Source organism: Cydia strobilella, chromosome 1 (genome assembly GCF_947568885.1).
Source record: "Cydia strobilella chromosome 1, ilCydStro3.1, whole genome shotgun sequence".
Taxonomy (NCBI): domain Eukaryota; kingdom Metazoa; phylum Arthropoda; class Insecta; order Lepidoptera; family Tortricidae; genus Cydia; species Cydia strobilella.
In genome coordinates this window covers 1203116-1223804 of record NC_086041.1, presented here as the reverse complement: position 1 = coordinate 1223804, position 20689 = coordinate 1203116, and the positions used below count along the sequence as shown (strand labels likewise).

General features: G+C 39.9%; 2 protein-coding genes across 2 annotated transcripts; both read left to right on the top strand.

Moving 5' to 3' along the window:
- Positions 1-153: 153 nt before the first annotated feature.
- LOC134748017 (lipase 3-like) lies at positions 154-9945 on the top strand. The gene is made up of 7 exons (XM_063682725.1): positions 154-303; positions 1003-1124; positions 1901-1977; positions 3630-3841; positions 4899-5048; positions 7095-7253; positions 9543-9945. Exons 1-7 carry the CDS (start codon positions 154-156, stop codon positions 9927-9929), a joined length of 1257 nt encoding a protein of 418 aa, XP_063538795.1. The 3' UTR covers positions 9930-9945.
- A 4193-nt stretch (positions 9946-14138) lies between these two features.
- On the top strand, positions 14139-19768 carry LOC134748010 (lipase 3-like). The gene is made up of 7 exons (XM_063682711.1): positions 14139-14201; positions 14356-14480; positions 15692-15768; positions 16444-16658; positions 17900-18049; positions 18550-18714; positions 19361-19768. The coding sequence occupies exons 1-7, from the start codon at positions 14139-14141 to the stop codon at positions 19766-19768; spliced, it is 1203 nt and encodes a 400-aa protein (XP_063538781.1).
- The last annotated feature ends 921 nt before the right edge of the window (positions 19769-20689 follow it).

Here is a 20689-nt window from a genome sequence, read left to right as displayed (position 1 = left end):
GGAACCCTAAAAAATAGCGAATCTAAGCAAGTGCCGTGAAATTTCAATATGACAATTTGAAACACTAATAATGAATTTGGTGTGTTAATTAATTTCTAATCGGCATATAAAAACAATCTACGCGGCCATTCACCATTGCGTTTAAAAACCATAATGTTGGGAGCATTTGTTTTGCTCTGTGTTTATGGATTAGTTTCTATAGCATCTGGTTGTGAAGATATAGCAGTCACCAAACCACAGTCACAACAACTAAAAAAATTGAGATTACATCCTGAACTTGCCGAAGACGCTAATTTAAAAGTGGTAATTATAGTTACCTAATAAAATATTGTTTCCACTTCTCATGCTCTTAAACTTCAACTTTAAGTCGTGCGTAGACGACATAAAGTCGCTTATTATGTTCTAGAGCATAAAGTAAAATCATCTATTACGACCCTTATAGACTTAGCAATAAAGGCGAAAGTCTGCCATACAAACTGTCAGCCCTGCCGGCGCGCTCCCAACTCCCAACCGGTTCGAGTACAATTTTCTTTAGTCTTGAGTCACGGTAAAATAACCTAAAATATTGGATATTTTTATATGTATATTTTACTCACAATCGAAGTGAAAAGCAGAGTATATAACTCAGGCATAAAATGTCCATTTTATCCTCGACTATATTGATCCTCACATACACAGCATATTTACATAGGAAATATTAAAAAGGGTTTATAAAGTCAGCCAGGGCAAGGTAGTACACAAAAAAAATAAGGAGAGAGCTGGAGCCCGTTTCTCAAAAGCTTGTAGCTCGTAATACAGTGGAAGTCCCTTTTTAACAAAAGCTGTCAAAAAGTGACATCCGCTTGTATTATAAGCTTTTGAGAAACGGGCCCCTGGAGCTACTTGTATTCCTAATACCACACTTTCGCCAGTAAAAAGAGAATTCCCCCACGGTATATGTGAGTAGTTGCATTTGCCCCATAGTCGCAACTGCCCTTAGACTGTATTTACTTGTTCATTCAGCCAAGCCTGGTCCGGAAGTATGAGTACCCACTGGAAGAACACCAGGTCATAACTAGCGACCAGTACGTTCTGACCATGCACCGAATTCCCTATGGACGATATAACAAGAAGAAAAGAAACAGGTGAGAATACCTACGATCTTCGATTAAATTTACGGTATAATGTGGGTAAGTATAAGTAACACCATTTTAGGGTTCCGTACCCAAAGGGTAAAAACGGGACCCTATTACTAAGACTCCGCTGTCCGTCTGTCTGTCTGTCACCAGGCTGTATCTCATGAACCGTGATAACTAGACAGTTGAAATTTTCACAGATGATGTATTTCTGTTGCCGCTATAACAACAAATACTAAGAAGTACGGAACGTTTCCTGTAAGTAAAATGAGCTAACTTAAGGTTTTAAGGATCTTTCCTTCCGAGGCCCATTATTTTTTTCCATCCTGTATAATAAATACAGCTAAAGTAATCCTTTTGTTACAAGTCAAATCCCTACTAAAATTATGATAAATGAGAAAATAAATTTTTGTCTGTCTCTTAAACAGCTGAACCGATTTAGGCGAAATTTGGTATGGAGACGGTAGCCTGAGACCCGGGAGGGTAGTTTTTATCATCATCATCCCACGCAGACGAAGTCGCGAGTAGAAGCTAGTGGGAAAATATTTACGCGGCTATTTTTGCTCGCCATTACTTACTTACTTACTTACTGCTGTGGCGCGACGACCCGAAGTGGATCTTGGCCTCCGACACCAAAGACCGCCATGCTACTCTGTCCAAAGCCGTTTCTGTCCAGTCGACGGCGCCGAGTTCGCTGAGGTCTTTCTGCACTTCGTCTCTCCAGCGGTACCTAGGGCGTCCAGTCGGCTCGCCATTGATACCCTTAATAACAGTTTTGATTACAGGCCTGCCGTCTTCATTATGCACGGGTTGTTATCATCGTCTGCAGATTTTATTACAACCGGGCCTGAGAAAGCTTTTGGTATGTTTAGATAATACTTAAGGTTTTTGGTCGGAGATATTTTATTCAGCATAAACTGACCATAAACAGCTATAGGGATACAAGACAATGCCCACAAACTAAACACAACCAGGCGTGGCTCACTTCGTGATTTCGTCGCGTCGCTACAAGTACATGCGGCCCACACCAATTTTGGTGTCTATAGCCATAGTAATTGCCGCGCACCGCTAAGGAACGGACGCCTGCTCGTCATATCTGTCGCAATATACGCGTTTTGTTAGAGAGTGAAACTTCTGTACCTACAACAATTAATTAATGTTTTGTATGTGTGTGGTGGTCAATAATCTTTGGTTCAAACCTCGGTCGTGCCGTATAGGTACTTGTAGCAACTCGTAGGTACATAAAGAGCAGAAAAATCGTTATAACATTTAAAACTTTCGCGGTTTGAACACACATTAAATCACATTTACAAACGGGTCGGGTCTATCGCGAATTTATTTTGTTACCTTTATTTACCGACGTTTCGACACAGGTCCTGCTAACTGACGTCCTGACGTCCCAGCAAAATGTCAAAACAGAGATTAATAAATAAATTCGCGATAGACCCGTTTGTAAATGTGAGAAAAATAGTTTTCGAGAAGAACGCAAAACTACGAGTACTTTGACTACGTTGACGAATAATTTCGTCAGCCGGCCTAGCCAAGGCGACAATCGCTATCGCTTCGCCATCGAATCGCTTTGTGTCTCTTTCCTATTAGCGTGACAGTGACAGTTGCGTTTCGTTCGCTACGGAGCGTTAGCGATTGGCATGTTGTCTACGCGTCCTGGATCCTTATCATAATAGAAGAGAGATTTTCAATTTAACTTAACGGTCTTAGCGCTTACAGTACCTATCTATTAAACTTTCGGTTAAATAACACAAAATCACCAAAATACTACTGAAAACACCTAGACACCAACTACGCAAAATAGTAGGATTACAAACAAAAGGACAGGAGGACAGGACAGAACACACTAAACAAACACCTCGACATATTGGGAAATACATACAGCCCCATGTACAGAGCGTGCATGGAAGAAGAGGAAATAACAAAACACATTCTCCTAGACTGCAAACAGGTAGAAGTATACAGGAGTAAATACCTAGGAATATCGTGCACACTGAAAGAGGCAGTTAGCAACATGAAAACATTGCTAAGGTTCATGGAGGAGCTGGGGTGGTTAGGGTAGCGCTACCTCGTTTCACGCAAAATAGGCACAATAGTTGTCGAGCTGCGGGAAATTCCCAGAAGCACTAACTAACTAACTAACGGTCTTAGCGCTTACAGTACCTATCTATTAAACTTTCGGTTAAATAACATATTTCTGCTGTTCTGTCTGTCTTCTATGATGTTCAAAACTGTAATTCCCGCACACTCCGCTAGCTCCACAGAAAACCAGCGCCGTTGACCACGCTAGTCGTGCCAGCTGCATTGCTGAGTGGAGACCATTTCGGCTTCACATCTCTATTTCTACTGTTTTGTTTATCTTTGTCTTGTATTTGCTTTATATGTGTTGTATTGATGTGTTGTCTGAATAAATGATTTCTATTCTATTTTATTCTATTCTAATTGAGACTTTATGTAGTAGGTACTATTATTTCTGTGACTTCATCATTATTACACGTATTCCAGCTTACATCCTTGCCGAGGAAGGGTTTGACGTGTGGATGGGCAACGCCCGCGGCAACCGCTACTCCCGCCAGCACACCTACATTGACCCTAGGAAATCTGCCTTCTGGAAGTTCTCCTGGGACGAGATTGGGAACCTAGACTTGCCAGCCATGATCGATTATGTGCTGAAGAAGACGAAAAAGAGGAAGATTCATTACATCGGGCATTCACAGGTGTAATTCCGGAGTTGTGTAATAATATTATTCGTTTATAGGCAAAATAATGTTAGGGATGAATGTTGATGGACGGAGAGCGAATGGTACACCCAAAAAACGATGGATGGATTGTGTGAAAGAGAATATGAGAAAGAAATGAGTGAGTGCTGAGGTGACGAAAGATAGAGGAGAATGAAAGAGAAAAACATGTTGTGCCGACCCCACATAACGTGGGATAAGGGCAGAAAGAAGAAGAAGATTATTCGTTTCTTTTCCCTCTATTTTCTGTTCTATTTTCTTTCTCGTTATAGCTCCTCTAATTTCGAGCCTACAACTGAAAAAACCTTACCAGGATAATCTCTTTCAGTGTTTCCTTGTGCTATATCTTAGTGGTAATTATCAAATCCCCGTGCACAAAATCCGAGAAAGTATTCGGTAAAGGCCAGGACCGTATTGAAAGTTAGGATTTTTTGGTCACCATCAAGACTTATAGATATGTAAATAATGTAAATAATTATATGTATAATTTTAGATTCAATAAGTATGTTTCCCTAGATGGAACTATGTTGCCGTGCCCTGACAGGGCGTCAAAAGAACAGCTTATATTTAAGAACACCTGTACCTGCTATGTGATATGCAATAAATGATTTCAATTTCAATTACATAGAGTTTCAGTATGAATCAACCAAAAACCAAATAAGGAAGGAAATAAAGAACCTTAGGAGCTGCTGATTTTATTCCTCACATAAGTTCAGCGAAATATATTGGGATTGGGAGAACACTGTATTTCGTTTTGTGTGTCTCGTTTGCAAATTGCAACAATATGCAACTACAGGGCCTCTTCCCTTGCACACATTGCTGGACCCGTGTGTAATTTTTATGTTTTTAATGTGTAAATAATTTTATCTTTGTTTTTGTTTTTGATATTATTTTTATATTCCCCTTTTTAAGCATCTTATTTCTTTCATCGTATTGTCCTGTGTATGTGTGCTTTATGGAATAAATGTCTTTCTTCTTCTTGTTCTTCTTCTTCAATCCCTATGTTTTTTCCACGTTGACTTTGCATTATTTTCAGGGCACCACAGCGTTCTGGGTCATGTGCTCGCTGAGACCCGAATATAACCACAAGATCATCTCCATGCACGCCCTGGCCCCTGTGGCTTACTTGACACACAATAAGTGTCCTCTACTGCATGCAATAGCATCGTTTTCTAATGCCATCGCTGTAAGTTTTTGTTTAAAAATATAATGAGTAAAAGTATAAATAACCAAACCGAATTGATATTATATAAATTACATTTACAATCGGGTCTATCGCGAATTTATTTTGTTATAAATAAATAAATATTATATTATTATAGGACATTATTACACAGATTGACTAAGTCCCACAGTAAGCTCAAGAAGGCTTGTGTTTATGGTACTCAGACAACGATATATGTAATATACAAATTCATAGAAAACACCCAAGACTCAAACAAATATCTGTGTTCATCACACAAATAAATGCCCTTATCTACCGGGATTCGAACCCAGGACCATCGGCTTCACAGGCAGGGTCACTACCCACTAGGCCAGACCGGTCGTCATTTATTTTGTTACCTTTATTTACCGACGTTTCGACACAGCGGGCTTAGCACGGTAGCATTTTTTATCGCCTGTCACCATGCCTGTCACGTTCTAACAACTATGTAAGTGCGAAAGTGACAGGCATAGTGACAGGTGATAAAAATGCAACCATGCTGACACCGCAGGTTTTACTGGTCGTGGTCACGGCTAACTGACGTCCCAGCAAACTGAATTGGTCAGAGTACAGTCGAGTTCATAAATATGTGTACATTTTATTACCTTATTGCAATGGTTTAAGGTGAAGAAATGTACACATATTTATGAACTCGACTGTACGTTAAATTTAGTATTCGTTGGGTAGGCCTCTAAAGAATGGGAAAAGATTGTTTAATTAAAACGGCATAATTAGGTGTACCTAATATCAACCAACTGAAAGCCTTCATCGTAAGAATCGATGGGCGGATAGGGTTAGCACGAGGTAGGCACCGGTGAAAGCTAGCGAAAAACTGCGCAGGCGCAGGCCTAACCAAAGTGTTGGGTGACTCACGCCATAACGGTACGGGTCCGGGCTGAGGCTTCCGACGTTTCGTTTTCTATGACGGGTGGTCGGTGATCACATGATGTTATTTTATTTTTATTTTATTTATTTATTTAAGTATCACCAACGGATCATGTCTACACAAACACATTAGAACAAGGATAATTAACATTACAGATGATTAGCCACTTATAGGTGACACTGACAGGACGCCCAGCGCCCAGGAGCGACAGATGCCCGGTTTCCTACGCAAAAAGGCAGATATGTCTGGAGTCGAAGGAGGAATGGAATCGGCGGTACAAGGCTGGGGAAACTGCCTCAACCGCAAAAGCGTTCTTCCCGGATGCCATAGAGGCGTATTCTGTCGTCCGTAAAATGTCACACAGCTTGCACATGTATATTTCAAAGAGAGTATATAAACAACTAATATAACTTATTGAGAATAAATTAACTTAAAATTTGATTTACTTAAGGTAGAGAAGTATATGCAAGAAAACATGCAGACATAGACTTATAGTATCAATAAAGTACTATGGGATTAAATATAGAGACAATTCCTCTAATGTGACTTTAGATGCGAGTCAATAGAGTTTCTGTATTTAGTTTTTGAATCATTGAATATGTCTATATCTATACTCCCGGAGTCAGGGATTGAGTTCATCGCTCTTTAAACAATTTGTAGGTTCCATTTCTAGGTAATCTATTAGGTATATTATATTATTATTTATTATTTGCAATGCAGGCAGGCAGTTTAAATAACTGATAATGCCTGTATCCAGAGTCATAAACCGAGTTCTCAGTGTTGAGTAGAATTTGCTTTGTGCTTATCTAATTTATTCTTAAACTCATTGACACTTTGGGCCGCTACTACATCCTCTGGGAGTTTGTTCCAAGCGTTGACCACTCTGTTGCTAAAGAAGTATGGTAAAGTTTACAGATTTTAGCAACTCAGGACAACATATACCTCTGCAGTTATCTTTCTATCGATAACTTAAGGTCACGGACCATATCCTTATTGTATGGACTGCCGGGACTCCTTTTGGGTCATTGCTTCAGCCGACAAGGAATTCTGTAGTTAAAAATAAAAATGAAAAATATTTGGGATTGACTCCAGTGCCAACTGAAGATTTATTGATAATAATAGTGCCATGTTAATCTTTGCAGAAATTTCTAACTTTGGTCGGAAAAGCCGAATTTATGGCTAACAAGCTCCTTTTGAAATGGGCCGGAGCGGCGATATGCAGAGACGGGGCTATCTTTCAAGAGCTCTGCAGCAACATATACTTCCTCGTTGGTGGCTGGAACTCCGTGGAATTGAACAGGGTAGGATAGTTTAGCCGGTTCTCCGGCCACCTCTGGTTCTCGGCCACTACGTAGTAAAACCGTAATAACATGAAAACTTTCCCGTATTTATTGAAAAAAATAAGGTAATCGGATAATTTCAGTTGACATTGACATATCCTAAATTTGTTTGCTTGATGACGTTTTGATTGGCTCGTCAGTGCATCAAAGTAATTTAGGCAGTGTGGATCTTGGACAAATTTGTGAAAAAAATTGTGATTGAACATTTTTTCGAGATAAGTAAAAATATTGTTTCTGTGGTGATGTTAATGTGCATTGTGGATAAGTTGAATTTATGTTATTTTGATTTAAATGTACAAAATATTTGATATATTTCAATTAAATTTGATGGCCGGGTAACTAAATGCAATTTCACAACGATATATTAAATATATTAATAACGGGTCACTCACGTATTTTAAATCGAAACGCTCGACATGTTTCACTCCGTATCGAGGAGCGTCATCAGGAGCTTGCGTCGACGCCCGACGGTGACGGACCGGCGCAGACTGCGGGCCGCAGCCCTCCGCGCCCGATGACTCGGCGCGGGCGCCGGTGGCGGCAAGGGGGCGGGGGGCGAGAAACTACCCTCGTTTACGGCATTATTGTCAAATGATGGGTTGCACACAACACTCACTACGTCATTCGCTAATGGTTCGTCCACACTGTCCACCGACGTAGTACCCAAAACAGTTTTCCAGCTCGGAGGCACTGACCAACCACAATCACGGTTAAAATTCGGATGACGACTAATTTCGATAGCCTCCCGTACTTTTCGCTGAATCACAAACTTTTCTTTCGGCAGCACGGTTACCTTATCGAAACGTATATAGTGAGTCGAATCCGAATCCAATACGTGTTCCGTCACCGCAGAACCCCGGCTATTCCTGTTCTTCATACTACGTATGTGCTCGGACAATCTGGTGGAAATGTTTCGGCCCGTCTCTCCTATGTAGTTTTTCCCACAGGAGCAAGGAATCATGTATACACCCGGACTGTTCAAAGGCTCCCTATCCTTTGGCGAACGCAGCACCTGTCCTAGCTTCATATGAGGACGGAAAATCGTCTTAATGCAGTATCTCCGGCGTCACGCCCTTAATGTAAGGTAGGTATAGGGGCAATCGCTCTGCCGTAGTTAAACGGGGACGCGATGATGCGCTCGCAACACGATAACTCTGCCTCCAGTTATAGCCATTGCATTCCAATACACGCCACACGTGACCCAGCTCATGGTCCAAGTACTGCGGATCACAGAGGTTCAATTGGTTAATCGGGCCTTGAACCTCTGTGATCCGTGAAAAAATACGTGATAGGTACTTACTTGCCAAGACTCAGTCTCCCCCATATGATATTTGGTAATAACCGGCTTTTGAATATGTTTTGGAAAACGATTTACGAGATAGTTAGGTATTACTTGTTGTTTATAATATTTGTGGTTTTATTCAAAAATAAATCTTATTGATTGTGAAATAAGAGTCATTTAAAAACATAAATAACAGTGGACGACAACTAGTTAACAAGCGGCCGAGAACCAAAAAAGTGGCCGAATACCAGCTAAATTGCTACTTTTTCATATTCTTGGTTATATAAATAAAACTGTAATTAATAGCAGAGTTTGATACAAAGATGGCAAGTGTATTATATTTTTAGTCTATAAATCATAAAATGACAAAAACCTGTCGAATACATTGCTCATAAAATCCTTTTGAATTCGCAGTTTTGATAAACTGGCCGACAACCGGCTAAACTACCCTATGACTATAGACATAAACATATTCGGTAGGCCGGAGAGAAAGCTCTGTAGTGATGGGGCTGTCACGCAAATCTTGCAGCATCAAAGCGTTCCTCATCGGATGGAACTCAATTGCGTTTTAAAAACATAGTATGTTATTGTCTGCCTATGGTGCCCTAAACAGCTCCAAGCTTTGTTCCAGTTCCTTTTCAACAGAGCGTCGGCACTTTTGTTTTGCATATTTTCCCCACTTGTCGTTGGATAAATAGGTAGGATTTGGCTGACATCGCAATGATTATTGAGAATTAACCTTACAAATCTGGTGGCTTAGCCAAGGTGACAATCGCTTGCGCTTAGCCATCGAATCGCTTTGTGTCTGTCTTTCACTCTTCCATATAAGTGTGACAGTGACAGTTGCGTTTCGTTCGCTACGGAGCGTTAGCGATTGGCATGTTGTCTACGAGGCCTGACACCTGAAATTAGGTCCTTCCTTTGCTCTCGGACACAGCGACAATTTGGAATAACTATTATTTTTTCAGACGATAATCCCAGTAATCCTAGGCCACACCCCAGCCGGCGCGTCTGTCTACCAATTCGCCCACTACGGCCAAGTCATGGCCAGCAAGCAGTTCCGTCGCTTCAACCACGGTGGGAGTGCAAACATGAAAATCTACAAAAGCCGAACACCGCCAGGATACCACCCCCACAAAGTTACAGCCCCAGTTTTCTTCCATTATTCCCTATCTGATCCTTGGGCTCATGTTAAAGATGTAGAAAGATTGGGACTGGAGATCGGCAATCTTAAAGCAAAGCGGGTCATACCTATGGCAACTTTCAGCCACTTTGATTTTCTTTTTGGAATTAACGCGAAGGCACTTGTTTATGATCAGGTCATTTCTGATATGTGGAGTATGGAAAGGAAATAAATGGTTTTGAATACAATTTTTGTTCTGTGTAAAATTCTCGAATGAAAATGTGGTATTTTCTATAAAAAGGGACCTTATTGTCGATGGCGCTAACGCAATTATAAACGATGCTCCGATATAATAATATAATGCCGCGCGACGCTGTGCGGCGTAAGCCCCATCGACAATAAGGTCCCTTTTAATAGAAAATGCCCCATATTATCTACATATGGTGCAAGTATTAAGATGTTTCATTCCACTTACCCGTCATCAACTCCATAGTCCAAACATAAACTCAAACATTGTCGTTTTTGAGCTTAAATCAAGTCGAATCGCCTCGTGCTGATTTTTTTCTAGTAAAATTATTTGTCATACGGAAAAGTAACACCCGCACGCCGCTTTTATAAGGTTTCACGATGTTTTTCCCGTTTATTACAAAACACAAGGAATATTTAAACGATTCTGACAATACACATGCCATGCGAATGACGTTTAGTGACTGCTAACAAACTGCTAAAAAACATTCCCATATATTTATACATAGTCACATCTTACGATCCGAAAAGATCGTATATGGTGGGGGCAGTGCGGGGGATATAAAAAAGCCTTTTAAAGCCTGACCAGGAATAAGATCATTGTCAAGAGGGCGCTGTTATTTTCATGTATAGGGTGACAGTTCAGTATAGTATGAAAATATTAGTTCCAGTGAAATTCCGCAACATGGCGCGTGATCATTTATTCCTGGTCAGCATTCCATACTGGTCAGGCCATGCAGACTGTATAAAGGAGCCAAATCTCTATGTATGAAAAGTATCCATATTCTATACCATCCTTAGGTCAGGCTTTACTTTGCTTTTATTACTCAAAAAACTATGCTATCTGACACATGACATTTAGTCATAACTGTCATAAACAGTTGCACTGATTTGCACTATTAGTTAATTGTTATTTGACCAGATACCTCAATGTAATGAAAATTGCATGCAAGTTATTGCTAGTCTAAACCTCGCTTTAGAGATAATCAAATAACAGTTCATATCTTTTGTAAATATATTAATAAAAACCAAAGAAAAAACCTCATCGCAGCGTTAGGGGTTAAATGATTACCTTCATTCAGCTTGAAAATATCGACAGGCAAAAACTACGTAACATCACTACAATAGCGTTTCATGTAACTACCAAGGAAATTAATCGGCGTTTTTGGTCAGTATATAAATAAAACACTGTGAAGACCGTGACATTGGAATTGCCACCATGCTGGGAGCTATTGCTCTGCTGTGTCTGTGTGTTTGTGTGATCTCTGGGCCCTTTGGACGAGCTGATGGGAGTCTGCTCCCGAAGGTTCCGGAAGAGATTTTAGAGGATGGTAGACTAAAAGTTGTAAGTGTTTTTGGAAGCCTAAAAGCAAACAGGCAAAAAATTATCAAAATAAAAAAACAGATTACCCCTCTCAACCCCCTAAATTACCCCCTAAAATAAGAAATAAGCGGTTTTGACTTATGTACAATATTAGTGGTGGTAATTGCTATCTGTTTCAAATTTTATGTATGTCAAACGGTCTGTAAGAAAAAGGCATTTAACTGATTTGCAAGACCGAAGTAATTCCATAAGTGTTCCGTTTGTCAAAACAAAGTTTTGCACGGAACACTAATTAGTAATTATCATTTAGGTAACGTGATTATTATATATACCAAGTGGGAAACGAGGATCTGGGCGTCCCCGCGTCCGCTGGGCAGACGACTTAGAGAGTGTCGAGAAACTGACTCACAGACAGTGGCGTAACTAGGGGAGGGCAGAGGGGGCAAGTGCCCTGGGCGCCATCCGAGGGGGGGCGCCAAAATGAAATGGCAATTTTGAGGCAAAATGTCTCAAGAAGTACTCGATAGACATGCAAACGAGCACAAAAAAATTTGTTTGACAGTTACTTGTTATTTTTATTCTTATATGTATATTTTTATAACGCTGCGGTACCGGTCTCAAATATCTTAGTTTATGAGACCATTATTGTAATAGGGTATTTGACTACTTGTCAAATCAGTTTCTGTTTTCGAACTGTCAAAACGATTTTGCTACTATAGAATTTATATGAAACACTAGCATGTGACGTCACAATCAAATTACATACTCTTTATAGTTTTATAAGGTTTTTAAAATAGAAATTGTGTCTAAAAATAACTGCTGTTTACGTTTCTCTATTAATCTTCTGGTGCTTTATTTCATGCATGGTGTAAAATAATTTATTTTAAATACAGCCAATTACCCTATTGTATATCATACAAATTCCATAGTACCGAAATCCTTTTGACAATTCGAAAAAAAAACTGATTTGACTAGTAGTCAAATACCCTATTGAAAATAAATTGGATATCCTCGTCGTGTCGTGACGTCGTTAGTGCTTGAAAATGTAGACCTAAGCTCTCCTAAACATGTCGCGCAAATTACTAAAATTACGTGAGTTAGGCAAACCGTACTAAAAAAAAAAAAAACATTTATTTCAGACATACATGGTCCATAACTATCGTATTCGTGGTCGTATCGTAAATTGAATTATTATCTCGTGTTTTTCTATCGAGCCATTGCGAATATAGGTCTAGAATGCATGTGATTTTACCAACTGATGTGTTTGAAGTCGGTGCCTGTGAAATTAAATCATAAAAAACCGCATAAAAAAAACAGTTTCCTGAATACATACAAACTGACGAAGTTTAATTACATAATTAAAATATTTAAAAGCCTTGAAATGAAATGGTCCATTTCATACACCATTAATTTGCTGGTCAAAATTAAAAGGCGTCTATTATTTGAATCACAGGAAACTATTTTACCTAAAAATGAACATTATATGGGATCATTTAAACAAAATATCTAGAGTCGGACCAAGACAAAGTGTGATAAGCCAAATTTCTATGAAAATATGCCGTTTTTTATGACACTGACTCACTTTGATATGTTCAAGTCGGTGCCAATTACAAATTAAGCTTCTCGACTCTACTATTGGCATTTCTACATTAACAAACTGTAATAAACAACATTTATTTACATACAAGATATATACAGTGGTACAACGTAAACGAAATTAATAACTAGCTTAAATCTAAAATAGGCCCTTGAGGCATTGTACCAAGGATGCTGGCGGCATTTCCCCGCTGTATCGCAATGCTGATACGTTGTGCGAGAAAGCCGCCAGCTCTTCGGTCACCAGTTACGTCAACCAGACGCTTCGCGATTTCTGCAAACAACTTATGCGCGCTGGGACCCCATGGACCTAGAGTTTCAACTCCAAATGGAACGAAATGATAACTCTCTACCGAGGCTCTTATATTTATTACGTTATATTTATTTATTTATATTTATTTGTAATTAGATGTTATGTATTAAAGAAACATTTTTATAATCATTTGTTTACAATTTATATATTCTGACTACTTAAAAAACACAAATCAAAATATTTTATAAAATAATTTGATTTGTTCCCAAACTTGTTCATTTCTACATTTAGTTCAAACAGTTTTGCTCTCACATTTTGTGCAGGCGTCGTTAATTCCACCAGTATAATATAATTGTATTTTCACCCACCAGTACTAAAGGCTCTCTTTGTACTTAAAAAACTCGTAAGAAAATTTAATTTTATTGACATGTGTGGCAAAGTAATCTGATGCAAATTTTGAGTTGTTTGTTCAAGTTGGCTAATAGAATGATTTTGAAAGATAAATATTTCAATTTCAATTTTTTCAATTTCAATTTATTCTATAAAGATACCTAATAATAGATATTAACCTAATAACGTTCATTTGAATTTGATTTGTAATGTTTTGCAGTTAGTATGTTCCTCGCGTTGGCGGGGTGAAAAATTTTTTATTCCACTCGGGGGCAAAATTTGCTTAACCCTCGTGCCTTGAAACCTTTGCAACGATCTACATTCCCCTTTACGAGGAACCACTCGCTACGCCTGTGGCTCATTGAAATCTTTCGCTTGCTCGTATATCAATATTAGCACGAGGGTTTAAATAACAACTTTGCCTACTTGTAATAGGTAATTACATAGGTATTTTTTATCAAGCAGATACATCTGGGACAGACTGCGTCTTTGTCTAAGACTTTTTTTATTGTGGGACCAGTGATCCCTAATATCGCTTCGCTAGTTCGAGTCTTGCATGTACCGGTGAACTAACGTAACTTGATAGTAACTTGGAACTCTGGAGCCGTTAAGATGGAACATTCTTACGGTAGATGTCGCTATGCGTATACGCCTTCCTAAGACGTGTCAAAAAGGAAGGAATTAGCACTTTTCTGGTAAGCTTTGGTTCATATTTAATATTCGGACCGGTGTTCCAAAAGATTGCGAGTTCGATTCTTGCCCGGAGCGGCAAATTCTTACATTTTTCCTTTAATATAAAAAAATAAGTATTGTTTGTTTTTTTTTGGTATCAGTATTTTTTTGTTTCAGCCTGCACTCGTCCGAAAGTACGGCTATCCCTTGGAAGAGCACCGGGTTACCACCGCCGATGGCTACATCTTGACCGTTCATCGGATTCCCCATGGGCGTGATGCTGTGAATGGAACAGTAGAAAGGTCCGCGCACCGCGGCATTTCGTGGCAGTTTTAAATACTCTGCCACTAAGTGCTGGAACAATATACCTCCGCCTGTGAGGAACTCATCATTTGTTCATTTAAATGTTATTTTAAAAAACACATTCTCAACTTATAAAAAATATAAATATTGGGTATACTCCTGTGCATCCCTGCTAGAACGAACGCCTCCCATATAATTTATAATATAATTTGCCAAAAAACCTACTATCTGGTCACGTAATTATTTCGCATTTCATGTATCATGTCGTTGGCTAGATTTTATTTATCGGAAAATTTGATTATAATAACAAATCAGAATGTTTTTCTTCGGAATGGTGTCGATGTGTTCCCATATATGAATTCGGCATCTCCGATTTATACGAAAACGATACCAAACTTGGCCTAGTAGCTTAAATGATGTATCGAGATAAAGTTGAGACCCCAATATCTGCTTTTTATGCTCTAGTGTAAAAAGTAAAATCATCTATTGACGAAGTCCAAAGCCTGTCGTCATACAAACTGCCACTGCTGTAGCTGGCGGCCGGCGCGTCCCACGCGGCCGTGCGCGGGCCCGAGTACTCGTTTTTTTTTAGTCTTTAATAAATACGGTAAAATCCATACTATAGGTATATAATATAAATGCGAAAGTGTTTCTGTTTATCTGTCTGTTACCTCTTCACGCTTAAAACGCTAAACCGATTTAGTTGATATTTGGTATAGAGATAGTTTGAGTCCCGGGGAAGGACATACTATTAGGGTAGTTTTTATCCCAGAAGTCATCTTTTAAGGGGGTGTAAAGGGGAGGGGGGTGAAAGTTTGTATGGGGAATCAATAAAAAGTAGATTGGATAAAAAATAAGCTACCCAAATTACTAACTCTACGCAGACGAAATCGCGGGCAAAAGCTGATATCGGCGGGCGGGGTAGTGGTAGTAGTAGTATATTTGATATTTCTGTATATTTTTCTCGCAATCGAAGTGAAAAGCAGAGTATATAACTCGGGCATAAATGCCCATTTTATCCTCGCTTACGCTCCGACCGATAAATTGCCTCGGATAAAATGGGTCACTTGTTGCATAATCTGTGTGCTTTAGTCTCTCCCATGATGTTAGGTTCAGCCACTAGGTCTTCAATCTCATGGTTCCTAAGGACTGTCCAGCTTCCATCCGGTCTTATTATGGGGCCCAGTATCTTAATCTACTATTATTGCAGGCCCGTTGTCTTCATTATGCACGGTTTGATGTCATCTTCAGCAGACTGGGTCTTGATGGGACCCAACAAAGGGCTAGGTAAGCGCTATGTTAATGTTTACCTTAATAAGGTAATCATTTAAACTCAAAGGCTTTGTAAAATCATAGCTAAATGAATAACAGCTTTTTTTAAACTTTACAACGGCTGTCATTTTGCTCGTGTTCACTGGCGAATTTTAACAAACCATAGCAAAAACGGTTTCATGGTCCCTATGTATCAACATGCTAATGCCCAATAAATGTGACAGTGTGTGAGGTGAGGTTGACAATGACTAGGTCAATGTGGAGAAAACCGGCCTATACAATTTTTGGTTGGGAATACGAGTCGTATTTTTACTTACAAAGGGCGGACACGCTATACATCAAAAATCACTTGTGTTTCTATGTGTGAACGGCACGTCTGTACACGCGGCATGCGTCATTGTGTTAGTAAGTTGCTTAAGAACATGTACTGAGCGGCCGGCAAACGGCCGTCAATCTGCTGTCGCGAGGTGAGGTAATTCGAATCGGGGCGGGGCGGTGCGTGGCCGTTCTGTATGATAATACTATTACTTATTCTGTGCAATTAGTTTAAAGATAACATGTACTAGAACATTGACGAGCACTCGGGCTCGGAAGTCTACCTTGAATAATTGTGTAGTTTATTCAGCTTAGAGCTTATTAACAACTACTTTTTGAGAGAAACATATGTACCTATCTATGTATATCTTTCAGCTTACATCCTAGCCGAGGAAGGCTTCGACGTGTGGCTCGGCAACGCGCGCGGCACCCGCTACTCCCGCCAGCATGTCAAACTGAATCCGGATTCAGGGGCAGAATTCTGGAACTTCTCCTGGGACGAGATCGGGAACATAGATCTGCCGACCATGATCGATTACGCTTTGGACAAGGCGAATAAGAAGAGGCTTCATTACATTGGGCATTCACAGGTATGGTCATTCTCTCCAAGTCTCCATCTTTCTATTTTATCTCAGCTCTGCCCACACAGCAGTAGTTACAACCATTGCAAGACTGAATCCTGATTCAGGGGCAGTGTTTTGGAACTTCTCCTGGGACGAGATCGGGAACATAGATCTGCCGACCATGATCGATTACGCTTTGGACAAGGCGAATAAGAAGAGGCTTCATTACATTGGGCATTCACAGGTCATTCTCTCCAAATCTTCATCTTTCTATTTTATCTCAGCTCTGTCCACACAGCAGTAGTTACAACCATTGCAAGACTGAACCCTGATTCAGGGGCAGTTTTGGAACTTCTCTGCCGACATGATCGATTACGCTTTGGACAAGGCGAATAAGAAGAGGCTTTAATTGGACATTCACAGGTATAGTGATTGTCTCCATCTTTCTATTTTGTATCAGCTCTACCAATAAATAGGTAGTAGTAATAACGGCCATTGCAAAAGGCATTCGATTGTTTAATTTTACTGTATTCTGTTGTAATAAATTCTGTTATCATCAGCACTTATTAGAAGTTGGAGTTGAAGCTCCAATACGAAATCTTAAAAACGTATTGCCAATTGTCTTACTGAGAAAGCAGTTACGAGCTCGTAAGCCTTAGAGCGGTTCCGCACTACGTTCGATCCGAATCCGATCCGAACCCGTGAAAATATGGTCCGAAGTAGCCGTAGAATTCGTTTCTATGGTAATTTACGCACTACGTCGTCCGATTTCGGAAAGAAATCAGACGGATCTAGTGCGTAAATTACCATAGAAATAGTTCTACGGCTACTTTGGACCATATTTTCACGGATTCAGATCACATTCGGATCGGACGTAGTGCGAAACCGCTCTTACTAAATGAATCGCAACTTGATTCAAACATTGAAACTCGTCGTACATACAACTACATGCTGCCCTGAAGGCAGTCAGTTGTACTTGTACAGTCGCCATCAGATATATCTGAGCGGTCAAGGCTCTCACAAATATCTGAACACGCCTCTATTGTCAAGGCGTTAGAGTGCGTGTTCAGATATTGTGAACACCTCGGGCGCTCCGATATATCTGATGGTGACTGTACTACCAGTGTTCACTACTGGTAGTACAGTCACCATCAGATATATCGGAACATCCCATACAGTATAAAATTTTGCGAACGATTTAACGGTGACAGACGGTTTGGTGCAACCGATCACAAGTCCTTTTTTAAATATTGCTGTTTAATTTCCAGGGCACTACTTCATTCTGGGTAATGTGTTCACTTCGGCCGGACTACAACCAGAAGATCATCTCGATGAACGCCCTGGCACCCGTGGCTTACTTGACGCACAACAAATGTCCTCTCATCAATCAGTTAGCGCCTTTTTCTACCGTCTTTGAGGTAAGATGACTGTATAGACTAATTACCCAAAAATTTTGTTCCCCAATAGTTTTTGTTCCATTCGCGTTTTTCCCTATTCTGCTTTTTAACCAGGCGTTTATTTTTTTAGTTAGTCATTTAATCACACGCGTATTTCCGAGAACATGCCCTTCTTACCCTGAGCCGACGGAGCCCCGCTACGCGGGGCTCCTATTTCTGGGCGGTTTGCCCTTCGGGCATCTGAAGCTACCTAACGAACCTAACTTAACCTATCGACTTTTATCGTGAAAACATTACTCTTTAGGGAAAAAAGCGACTGGGACATACGCGTGTGATTAAATTAACTACTGAAAAAATTAACGCTGGTTAAAAAGCAGAATGGGGAAAAACGCAAATGGAACAAAAGCTATTGGGGAACAAAAATTTTGAGTAGCTAATCTAAACAGTCCATGTCGTTCTTCTTCATGTTCTCACTTCGGCTGGACTACAACTGCTGCATTTAATTTTTTGTTATATTACAGAAACTTAGTAAAGTGATCGGCGTAGGTGAAATCCTTCCGATCACCAACTCTAAAATCATGCGGTGGGCCGGTGAGAAGCTTTGCAGTGACAATGCTTTATTTCAAGAGGTCTGCACCGATATAGTTTTCCTTATCGGGGGATGGAATTCATTGGAGTTTAATAGGGTATGTGAGTTTAATACGTATTCCTAACATTTTTCGCGTTCCGAACGTCGAGCATCACCCAAAAAATACCATAAAAGCGCGCACGACATTTAGCCTGGCAGCAAGTGTACTTTTCCAACATATGACTGCGGGAAGCTTCTCCCGACTTTCTACCATGAGGAACTGCAGGCGCCCAGCGCAAGGCGCAAGACGTATAAACCTGTCATATATTAGTCGTAACGGTTGGGAAAAGAAAAATTGGACATCCACGACAAAGATGGGCGGACGATATTATAAAAGTATCCAGGAAAAACTGGCTAACAGTAGCCCAGGACAGAACGAGGTGGAAGAATCTGGAGGAGGCCTATACCCTACAATAGGGGTCCCTATAATTTAAGTAAAAAAAAAAATAAGATTAAATTTAAATTATGTATCATGTAGCTATAAGTTATATGGGAATAAAGAGGCTTTATTATTATTATTATTATATTAGTCGTATGTGTGTGATGGTTAAAATCGTGGGTTTAACCTCGGTTGTGCTCTATAGAGCAGAAAAAATCGTTCTTGAAAAAATGCAAAAAGATGACTAAAAATTCGGTCAGAATCTTTATCATAAATAGAAAAGAGGTTAAATAAATAGAAAAATGTACCATCGATTTCTTTTCAGACCATGCTTCCAGTCATCCTAGCGCACACCCCCGCAGGCGCTTCCATCCGTCAGTTCGCTCACTACGGCCAAGTCGCTCACAGCGACACTTTCCGTCGCTTCAACCATCTTAGCTATTGGAACTACAAAATCTACGGCACCTGGGACCCACCTCTATACGACTTATCCCAAGTCAAAGCTCCCGTCTTTCTCCGTTACTCCTTATCTGATCCTTTAGCGCATATTGACGACGTGAAGAGATTAGCGAAGGAGCTTGGGAACCTTAAAGCAAAAACTAGTATACCGATGACCAGTTTTAGCCATTTGGATTTCATTTGGGGGATCGACGCGAAAAAGCTTGTTTACGATCATGTTATCGCTGATATGAGAAGGATGGAAGAATCCTTGTTCATCTTCCATCCTGTTTAGACCTTTCCAGTGGGAGTGTTTTTTTATTTGGTTTATTTATTTATTTATTTATTTATTTATATCAATCAGACAGCACTAACAGATAAACCTTACGTGCTATTTGGCATTATATTACTTATTATCTAACATGCATTAATTACTTTAAAATAGAAGGAAAAAAATACAATATTTGGCAAGACAAATAGGGCCGTTAATTACCGTAAATAAAATAAATTTAAATTAGATTGAATCAATAAATTATACATAACCGAATACAGAATTAGGAATAATGAGTTAATAATAATGTCACAATTTTCTCAATTAAAAAATAAAATAAAATTAAACTCATCTTTACAGGCCTAAGTAAACGTCACTGACATATCTCATGAACCGTGATAGCTAGACAGTTGAAATTTTCACAGATGATGTATTTCTGTTGCCGCTATAACAAATACTAAAAATTACGGAACCCTCGGTGCGCGAGTCCGACTCGCACTTGGCCGGTTTTTAGACCTTTCTAGTGTTTTGCGTGTTAATCTCATATCGTAATCAAAGCCAAAGATGAAAATAAGATACTGATATGTATTTTAAAACTTGACAGTAAATGCAGGTCAAAATTTAGCTAAGCCCTCTCTTTTAACTGAGACAGATGTCATATACCTACTAAAGAAAAAGTTATTAAGCCCTCCAGTAGCGGAGACGGAGAGATTGGGACGGGTACAGCCGGCCGGCTGAATACATCATCGGTTCGTATCCGGCCTCCGCCACTGTAGGGCTTGGTCACTTTTTCTTTAAGGTGGGTTCCCCACGGCCCGCGTTATTACAGGTCAGGCACGCCTGTGGATGCCTGTGCGGCTATCCGTCGGGAGTGGGTGACGACAGGCGACAACAGGCCTCATTGGATGCGACCGTTCCCACGATCTGAGGCGCGGTCAGATCTGT

Coding starts and splice junctions, on each gene's coding strand:
- LOC134748017 (XM_063682725.1), top strand. CDS start 154: ATGTTGGGAGCATTTGTTTTGCTCTGTGTTTATGGATTAGTTTCTATA. Junction 1,125..1,900: donor AACAAGAAGAAAAGAAACAG/GTGAGAATACCT, acceptor TTTTGATTACAG/GCCTGCCGTCTTCATTATGC. Junction 7,254..9,542: donor ACTCCGTGGAATTGAACAGG/GTAGGATAGTTT, acceptor TTATTTTTTCAG/ACGATAATCCCAGTAATCCT.
- LOC134748010 (XM_063682711.1), top strand. CDS start 14,139: ATGTCGCTATGCGTATACGCCTTCCTAAGACGTGTCAAAAAGGAAGGA. Junction 16,659..17,899: donor ATTACATTGGGCATTCACAG/GTATGGTCATTC, acceptor TTTAATTTCCAG/GGCACTACTTCATTCTGGGT. Junction 18,715..19,360: donor ATTCATTGGAGTTTAATAGG/GTATGTGAGTTT, acceptor ATTTCTTTTCAG/ACCATGCTTCCAGTCATCCT.